At 36.0% G+C, this 9864-nt stretch overlaps 1 protein-coding gene across 3 annotated transcripts; it reads right to left on the bottom strand.

The window, feature by feature from the left end:
* Nucleotides 1-1522: 1522 nt before the first annotated feature.
* LOC106882979 (gamma-glutamylcyclotransferase) lies at nucleotides 1523-9839 on the bottom strand. Of its 3 annotated transcripts, none has more exons than XM_052968561.1 (4): nucleotides 9746-9839; nucleotides 4598-4721; nucleotides 2519-2652; nucleotides 1523-1900 (listed from the first exon to the last, which is right to left on the bottom strand). In XM_052968561.1, exons 2-4 carry the CDS (start codon nucleotides 4700-4702, stop codon nucleotides 1627-1629), a joined length of 513 nt encoding a protein of 170 aa, XP_052824521.1. In that variant the 5' UTR covers nucleotides 4703-4721; nucleotides 9746-9839; the 3' UTR covers nucleotides 1523-1626. The 3 variants fall into 3 exon arrangements, with proteins under 3 accessions (XP_052824521.1, XP_014789316.1, XP_014789324.1); XM_014933830.2 differs by lacking the exon at nucleotides 9746-9839 and adding an exon at nucleotides 9026-9219; XM_014933838.2 differs by lacking the exon at nucleotides 9746-9839 and adding an exon at nucleotides 6457-6575.
* Nucleotides 9840-9864: the final 25 nt, after the last annotated feature.

The raw sequence follows: 9864 nt of genomic DNA on the forward strand, positions 1-9864 counted from the left end.
TATTGGGTGCATCATGGCATTAGTACACTCGTACTAGAGAAGTCGTCATATCCAACACATGACAAGACTAAAGAGCCTTATTGATGCAACATTTCCTCTTCTCATTCACCAACCACATTACACAGTGTACTGTCACTCAGGTGAATAAGAAAGAAAGAGAGAGAAGGGAGAGAGAGAGGAGGGGAGAGAAAGAGAGAGAAGGGAGAGAGAGAGGAGGGGAGAGAAAGAGAGAGAGAGAGAGCACCAGCAGATGAAACAGAGTGGGTGAGAGATAAAACTAATCATCATCATCATCATCATTTCGTGTCTGTTGTCCATACTGGTATGGGTCAGACAGTTTGACAGTTTGACTGGAGCTGGTCAGCCAGGGAGCAGGACCAGGCTCGAGTCTGTTTTGGCTTGGCTTCTATGGCCAGATGCCCTTCCTAATGCCAACCACCCTCTAGAGTGTCTTTTACGTGTTATCAGCACAGGTGAATAATACAATATATAATTGTAAGTTGGGGGAAGAGTTAATTGATTACATTGACCCTAGCACATGACTGGTACTTTATTTTAATGATTTTGAAAAGAATAAAGGCAAAGTTGACCTCAACAGGATTTGAACTCAGAATATAAAGATCCAGAAAAAATGCTGCTAAGCACTCTGTCCAATGTACCAATCACTGTACTAGTTTTCCACCTTAATACAATGTATAATAAAAAGAAATTTAAGCATTTTATTTTAATACCAAAGTTGTCTCAATACATATTGATATATGTTGTGTGTGAACATGAGCAGCAATCACATTGATTTTCAAAAATGGATTAAAGTTCCGAATCAATTTGCAGAATACTTTCTATTTTGCTGCACATCTCATCACTTTGGCTGGAAATGGCTCTGCTAAAGTATTCTCAAGAAAATTTTTTTTTAACCCTTTAGCATTTAAACTGGCCATATCCAGTCAAAATATTCTACCTGTTTTGATGTCCAAACTGACCAAACGTGACCTCTCACCTCAATCCCACAATATTCAAAAAATTAACAGGTACCTCTTCAAAATCTCATAGCTACAAGATAATGCATGATTAATTCAAAACAATATGGCATAAAGTCACCTCAGCCACTACTACAGTCCTACTCAGTTAAGAGTGATCCTCCTCCCTGCGACTTACTTGGCAATCTTACTTGTGTGGTGTCATGAATATAGCACCCCGTATACTCTGTAATGTAGTTGGTGTTAGGAAGCATATCAAGCCATAAGAAACCATGCCAAAGCAAATAATGGAGCTTTATGCATTCTTTTGGCTGGATTCTGTCAGATCGTCCACTCTGTGCAAACATAGAAGACAGGTGCTAAATGATGATGATAATGTATGAATGTGCACATGTGCATGTGTGTGTGTCCGTGTGCATATGTATGCACATGCATGTGCACAAGCACGTGTGTGTTGTCGTGATTTGAAATATTACTGTTAGAAACCCTCTGAGAAAAGAAATTGGAATTTCTCCCCAAAGCAAAAACTTTAAAAAGTAAAAATATTTTGAACATTTTAAAACATTTTTAATAAAGAAAATCAATTTTAACAATTCCGAAATCATTAAAATATGATATAAAATATATAAATAAATATAAGTTCATTGAATCATTTTGAATCTTCTAATGAAGTAAGGATTTTGTTGTAAAGCGGCACTTTGTTTTTGTATCCATTGTCAGGTATTGATTTTAAGAATTCCACGTAGTCATTTGGCAAACCATTTGCCAAGGCTCCTCGCACTATGATATCCTTATACTGAGGGGATGGTTTCCCAAAGTCCTTTTTCAACAGTAGGTATGTACGACATTCATATATCACATCGTTGGGATCCTTCACTTTGATATCTGTAGAATGGTAGATATTTCTGTCAACTCCTTCTTGTCTGAAAAAAAAGAATAAAGGGTCAGAAGACATTCCAGTTCTATATTTCAGAGATGAGGAATTATTTACATTATTTACATTCGATGGATATTTGTCTTCATCTTGTTTGTTGTTAACACAATGTTTCGGCTGATATACCCTCCAGCCTTCATCAGGTGTCTTGGGGAAATTTCGAACCTGGGTTCTCATTCCTAAGGTATTTTTTCAATGTTATTATTATTATTATTGTTATTGTTCAGGTCACTGCATGGAATTGAACTCGGAATCTTGGGGTTAGTAGCCTGTGCTCTTAACAACTACGCCATATGCCTGTATGGAGTGAATTTTAGGGCTTATAAATCTAATATTTTTATATAATAATAATAATAATAATAATAATAATAATAATAAGTAACAAAATAAAAGAATATGTGCATGTTTGTGTTTCCTTGTCTTGACTGCATGAGATAGTTGTAAATGAGTGTCACTGTTATACAAGCAGTGTTGTTTCCAGTCTCCTGTGAAAACATGTTCGACCAAGGTGAAGGTTGGCAACAAGAAAGGTATCAAGCTGTAGAAATTTGTTACAAGAAGGCTTGTGTATAAATTAAATAGCAGTTAATTAGTTAATGATGCTTACTTGTCTAATGAGTCCCTTTCTGAAATGCTCATTTCATAGACCACTCCCCATACAACATCACCTTCTGATTCAGCAATTGTGGCTACATGGCCACACCAACGAGAAGACTGATATGCAAATTTTAATTGGAAATTCTTGGAATAGAAAGAAAAAAAGAAAAAATACATAAACTTATAATAAAAGTTAGAAAGATTTGCAAAAAATTCAAAATCCTCATCGTGTGTGTGTGTATGCATGTGTATATCGTTGTTGTTGGCACTCCGTCGCTTACGACGTCGAGAGTTCCAGTTGATCCGATCAACGGAACAGCCTGCTTGTGAAATTAACGTGCAAGTGGCTGAGCACTCCACAGACACGTGTACCCTTAATGTAGTTCTCGGGGATATTCAGCGTGACACAGTGTGACAAGGCTGACCCTTTGAATTACAGGCACAGCAGAAACAGGAAGTAAGAGTGAGAGAAAGTTGTGGTGGAAGAGTACAGCAGGGTTCGCCACCATCCCCTACCGGAGCCTTGTGGAGCTTTAGGTGTTTTCGCTCAATAAACACTCACAATGCCCGGTCTGGGAACTGAAACTGTGATCCTATGACCAGGAGTCCGCTGCCCTAACCACTGGGCCATTGCGCCTCCACTCATGTGTGTGTGTGTGTGTGTGTGTGTGTGTGTGTGTGTATATATATATATATATATAACTAGGTTCTTAATCATAAAGAAATGGGTTTGATTCTCTGTTTAGGATGAATATTGTGAATTTGACCAAATCATTTTATAGATACATGAGCTATGTTTGAAACGTCAAAAACTCTCTCTTTTTACTGAGTGTCAAACTAATACACTCCTTGTGCATGTCCTCCTGTGGTTTGTTATTAATAATTTTATTGTTCATTTATTTGATTTAACTATATACATACATGCATGTATGCACACATACACACACACACACACACACACACACACACACAGTTCTACAATTTCTTGCTGAACAGCCTGCTCAAATGATCTGTTTGTAGTGATCAAATGCATGTGCTGTCCATTAGTTCATGCCCTCCATGAAATCCTTAGTGCCCGAACAGGTACACGGTGTACCACATGTCAGGAGTTGAAGTGACCACAGAGCAACAGGAGAAGAAGTGATTTACTGAAGAACACAATGCACCACCTGGTCCAGGAACTGAAACCATGATCTCATGAATGTAAGTGCAACACCCTAACCACTGGTCCACTCGTCCATCCATTCATCTGTATAGAGACATACATTTGAAGATCCATATCATTTTCAGCATTCTCACATCTATTAATGTTTGTAAACAGAATTGAGGTCTTTGACTTCATTTTACAAAATTACTCTTACATCACAAGTCATACTTAACAGGAATTATCTATTGTTAGAAAATCTCTATAGGCGTAGGAGTGGCTGTGTGGTAAGTAGCTTACTTACGAACCATATGGTTCTGGGTTCAGTCCCACTGCGTGGCACCTTGGGCAAGTGTCTTTTACTATAGCCTCGGGCCGATCAAAGCCCTGTGCATGGATTTGGTAGACGGAAACTGAAAGAAGCCCATGGTATATATGTATATATATAGTTATGTGTGTGTATATGTTTGTGTGTCGGTGTTTGTCCCCCCACCCCACCCAATATTGCTTAACAACCGATGGTGGTGTGTTTACATCCCCGTAACTTAGCAGTTCGGCAAAAGACCGATAAAGTAAGTACTAGGCTTACAAAGAATAAGTCCTGGGGTCGATTTGCTTGACTAAAGGCGGTGCTCCAGCATGGCCACAGTCAAATGACTAAAACAAGTAAAAGAGTAAAGAGAGAGTATAAGAGATGAAACAAGCAAAGTAACTAGTTAGAAAATTTCTAGAAAAGTAACCATACTGGTAAGTAATGTTTATCACCACATCAATATGGTTTTTCCATAGGAATCAATGCTACTTTTAATCTTTTATTCTTTTTATGTTTCAGCCCAAAGACTGTGGCCATGCTAGAGCACTGTCGATGTAATCACCTTTAAATATTGTTTAGATATGGATAAATAATTAAACAAAGGAAAATGAAAATGAATATAATTCCTTTACCTCCAATTTAGCAATTGTTTTAAAGACAGCCGTTTTATTATTGATGCTAAGGCGTTCTTTCAGAAGGTTGCTTGCAAAAGCAAAGTAGAAGAATTTGTCAGTCATTTCAAAAGTTTGGTTTTATCTTTTAAAACAAATATGAAACAAAAAGATAAATAAATATGAAGCACCTTGTTTAAACAAATAATTCTAATTAAACAACAACAACAATGATGATGATGAAAATGATAATAATAATAATAATCCACAAGACCTGAAGTTTTCTGGGAGGCAGATGGTCGATTACATTGACCCCCAGTGTTTCACTGGTACTTAATTTATCGACTCGAAAGGATGAAAGCCAAAATTGACCTCAGTGGAATTTGAACTCAGAATGAAAAGACGGATGAAATGTCACTAAGCATGTTGCCTGGTGTGCTAATGATTCTGCAGTCTTGCTATCTTGATGATGATGATGATGATGATGATGATGATGATGATGATGATGATGATGATGATGATAAAAATAATGATGATGATAATCCTTTCTTCTGTAGGCACAAGGCCTGAAATTTGTGGGGAGGGGGCAAGTCCATCACATTGACCACAGTACTTGACTGGTACTTAATTTATAGACCTCAAAAGGATGAAAGGCAAAGTCGATTTTGGCAGAATTTGAACTCAGACTGCATTTATATATATTTAGAAATTCAAGTTGTAATAAGAAAAACACAATTGTATACAAATTAACATTTATGAATGAATCAAAGAGCTATTATTCTTGTTTATTGAGAATCTCCACACCATTTGTTAGCACTCTTTAATCCCAAGCAAAACAATTCAATTTATTTTGACCTTTGCACTGCATGTCCAAACCCCAATTTGAGCATGTTAAACCAGACCAATGAATAACAACTAATGTCAAAGACTACATGGCTATCAGAAAATGAATATAGTTTAATATAAGGTATTTAGCTGTTATCTGTAATTTCTTCTCAATTTGCTAATGCCAACAGTTCACTAAAAGTTATACTGTGTAATCCTGTAATCTTTATACATAATACACAGACACAGGCACATAGACAGACAGACAGACAAACAGATAGACAGACAGACAGACAGACAGACAGACAGACACACACACACGGAGGCATATACATTTTCATGCAAAGGAAGGACTGGCTAACATAATCTATAAGTAGAACAATATAGAGGAAGTTTCTACAATTCAACATGTAACATTTGTCACTGTTGTGATCCAAATTCTAGGAATGAAGCTTTATGTTCTTGTTAGAAACTAACTTGTTTCTTCTTGAAAGAATTTTGATAAAAAAAAAAAAAAAAAAGATACATATATACACGCATACATCTAAACACGTGTGTGTTTATGTATGTATATATGTATCTAGTACTATAATGTCATGTGGAAAGAGCAATGTATGTCTACTAAATGTGACTTGCAATGTAGAAGCCATCACTTATAATGGAGTGATACCTCCATAGAGGCTTGTGAACAATGCATAGATATAACTGAAGGAGGGTTCATATAAAGATTCTACAACCATACTTCATCTTTTAGACATCATTCAGTGGATTCCAGTAAAATTAGTTGATTACATTCTTCCATTAATCATATCAAATTCATGATTATTGCAAGACCAAAGTTTAATCAGAATGGAATTAAAAAACATTTTTAATTTGCACTGCAGAAAAATGCCTCGTTTTTACAAATCTATATAATTTTTATGATCTTTAGTGTATACCAGATGAAAAATTTTTGAAAGTGTAAACATATTGAGAAGTATCCATTTTGTATAGCTAACTTTCTCCAAACAAATGAACATATGCATATATATGTAAATGCATGTATGTATATGCACCTTATTCTCCATTCCTTTTTTATTTTTTTGCTTTGTCTTCATTTTTACCTCCTTCCCCTTTTTCTGTTCTTTGTGCATTTATTTTTCACAATTCTTTGCTCTTCTATAATTCTTCCTTTGCGTCTGTTAATTCATTTATTCCAATCCATTTTGAAATTTAATTGTACTGTTAAGGGAAAATAACTAATTTCAATCATGTAAGAGTTTTGTTTCCTACACAAAATTTATAATTTTAATTTTAATTTTTTCAATATCACCTTAGAAAAGTTGAGGTGTACAAAAACTGTGACCTGATGAATGTTCCTTGACAAAAACCCAAAGTAATCATGATGGATAATCTGTAGTCCGTATAAATGTATATAAAATATATATTAATATTTTTGTATTGAGTACTATAGTTGTTTCATACTACAGTTAAACCTTATGTTTTATACACACATCCACGCACTGGTATAGCTGTCTAGTTAAGAAGTTTGCTTTGAAGCAGTATTCATTCTCACAGTCTCAGATAGATCAATGCTCAATGAGTGAATGTGGTAGACCGCGAGCAAGGTGGTTTGATAACATCCATAAGCCCTGTGGGTCTCGCTTTGAAATCCAACAGGGTCAATTAGAGACAGTTGCTTTTGACAGAACATGATAGAAGGCGTGCTTGAGGATTTTACTGTCACGACCCTCTCAAGAATAAGTGAGCGAAGATGAGATGAAATGAGATCTAGTCATGCAATCGACAGTTTTCCCCATCTCTCAAAATTTGCAATACGGTGTGTCTATGGAAGAAATCAATAATTTCTCATTAAAAAAAAAAAAGAAGTTTTTTATATGACTAATAAAGATACTCTAACAGTAGGTTGACAGCTGTTTTTCCATATTACATCATATCCAGAACTGACAGAAAACTGAAAATTTAAAAAGAAAGAGACGACAAAGTAATAAAGATGCTTATAATAGCAGGCTGACATATTTTTCCCCATGGCTAAATTACTTTACTATACTAATAACGTAACTATCCTTATGAAGAGACAGTTAATTTGTCTGACTGAATCCTCATTGGCTGAAAGTAATAAATTTAAAGTAGTCTCCCTTGACTACTAAAACTTCCGCCTTCGTAATTCTATTAAATAAACAGAAAAGTTGGCCTCGTTCATGTTTGCTTTCTAATATCTCTCGATTTCAATGCATTCTTTATATATGCTGGGATAAAAGGAAACAAACTAACAATGGTTGTCAAGAGATGATGGGGAGAAGGACAAACACAGACACAATGAGATACATATACATGCATACGACAGACTTTCATACAATTTCCATCAACCAAATTCACTCACAAGGCATTGGTCAGCCTGGGGCTATAGTAGAAGATACTTGCCTAAGGTGCTACGCAATGGGAGTGAACTAAAAATCATGCGTTTGCAAAGTACGCTTCTTACCCACACATGATTGCTTGCACTTGCAAATAATTTATTATAACAAGGGCAAAAAAGTTAAAAAATTAAAAAAAAAGAAGCAAATTTCAACCCTTATTTTTCTTTTTTATATCTTCAAAATGTATAATTTGTCAATTTGCATCATGGTAAATCAAGCCCACACAATTAAAACACCTGTGGTGCTCCAAGCATGTACTTAAATTGTTTGATGGTTAATCTGAGCCTACTTGGAATCCCAAATAGATAAGCATTGGAATAATTGGTTGTGCTAGGAGCATTCTACTTTTCAATAATTGCTAGAATCATTAGGAGAAATTTCTTGTTAGATTTAGCAGAGCTGGATAAGTTCCACTAAAAGCTATCTCGTTGGGACAGTGTGACCAATGCTGTACCTCCTTCTAATTACTATTTTCATCTTTTATTGTGCATTATTATATCCAGGTCACTTATCTGTTGAGTGTTTGAAAAAATTCTTTTGTTTGAATGATTATAGTACCACCAACAAAACATCACATTTGACGGTAAAAAGATTGATTTTCTAATAAATAATACATAAATAAAAATTGGCGTCCGCTAAATCAGAAAGATCCTCTCCGAATGTTTCACTTTAAGATTTTAGAAAGCGGGGAAGTTTTTCCAGAAATAATATCGTTTAGCTGTTGTTTCTAGCACGTCGGGTTTTCTGGTGGTGGTCTGATATTTTTGACGTCTGCTATTTCAGTAGAATTCTGTGCATGCGTGAAACATTCTTAAATTGCTCATACAGTTCGATTCCAGGCAGTGACCGGGATAATAATAACAACATCGAAAAATTCCTTAGGAATGAGAACCCAGGTTCGAAATTTCCCCAAGACACCTGAAGAATACTTTTTTCTCCTGTGATTTATCGGCCACGGTGTTAATGTCTCATTTAAAATTCGTTTATTCTTTTGGAAAACACGTTATTTTTTGAACAAGTAAATAATAAACGATGTAGAACATCTGAAGCCATTAAATAAAAAGCTTTGTACCGCAATGTGTTCGCTCGAACTGCTAGAAATATCAACCAAATCTTCCTCAAATCCCATTCTGACTAAATAATACAGGAAAGGATACTTTAAATTGAATCAGATAAGCGAGCAGTGAAAAGATCCAGAACTTACCCGTTAGAAGAGATTCATACAAGTAAATACGTCGTTAACAGTACTTTGGGAAAATTACATTCTATTTATAGCAGTTTGACAGTTATTAGTCAAGTTCTCATGACAAAAATCGTATACGTCGTGAATGACAAAAGAATTTTCGTTATATCATCTGGGAGTAAATTTATCAGGCATAAAGTGAACTTTTAGTGCTTCTTATCCGAGCTGGAGCATTTGAGAAATCTGGTGAACGGAAATAGTCACATGAAAAACAAGTAATGAGCGGACGTCGGAGATAGGTAGCACCAAATTGGAATTTCTCTGTTTTGATGGAGATTTTTCAGATTTTTGTTCACTGTGCCCTTGGAAATGATCTGGGGCACCTTTTTAACAAAAAAAAAATTCTTATTTTCGAAAATGGTTTCTTTCCCCTCCCCTATCTTCTCGGTAAAAAAAAAAAAAACTGAATATTTTTAGACGAAAAGCGACGGTGGGGGTACACAGGCACACACACACACACACACACACACATACGACGGGCTTCTTTCAGTTTCCGTCTACCAAATCCATTCAGAAGAATTTGGTCGGCCCGAGGTTATAGTAGAAGACACTTGCCCAAGGTGCCACGCAGTGGGACTGAACCTGAAACCATGTATGTATATGTTTATCATATATATTGTGGTGCGATGGAAGAAGAAGACAACAAGAAGCAAAAGGACAGAATGAAGCGTTGGACCTTACCTTGCCGACCGCAGCGGGGTACACGATCGCTCCTAATCAGAACACGTCTTTCTCGTAACGTCGCTGTTTTCTCACTGGCCCCACGTGCTAGCCTTCGACCGCGTGTCGCCGACTTCCGA

This window comes from Octopus bimaculoides, chromosome 6 (assembly GCF_001194135.2).
Source record: "Octopus bimaculoides isolate UCB-OBI-ISO-001 chromosome 6, ASM119413v2, whole genome shotgun sequence".
Taxonomy (NCBI): domain Eukaryota; kingdom Metazoa; phylum Mollusca; class Cephalopoda; order Octopoda; family Octopodidae; genus Octopus; species Octopus bimaculoides.

Excerpts from the sequence above, each read along its gene's own strand:
- LOC106882979 (XM_052968561.1), bottom strand. The coding sequence starts at position 4,702 with ATGACTGACAAATTCTTCTACTTTGCTTTTGCAAGCAACCTTCTGAAA. Across the intron at positions 2,653-4,597 it reads AAACAATTGCTAAATTGGAG|AATTTCCAATTAAAATTTGC; the intron begins GTAAAGGAATTA and ends TTCTATTCCAAG. Across the intron at positions 1,901-2,518 it reads GAAAGGGACTCATTAGACAA|ACAAGAAGGAGTTGACAGAA; the intron begins GTAAGCATCATT and ends CTTTTTTTTCAG.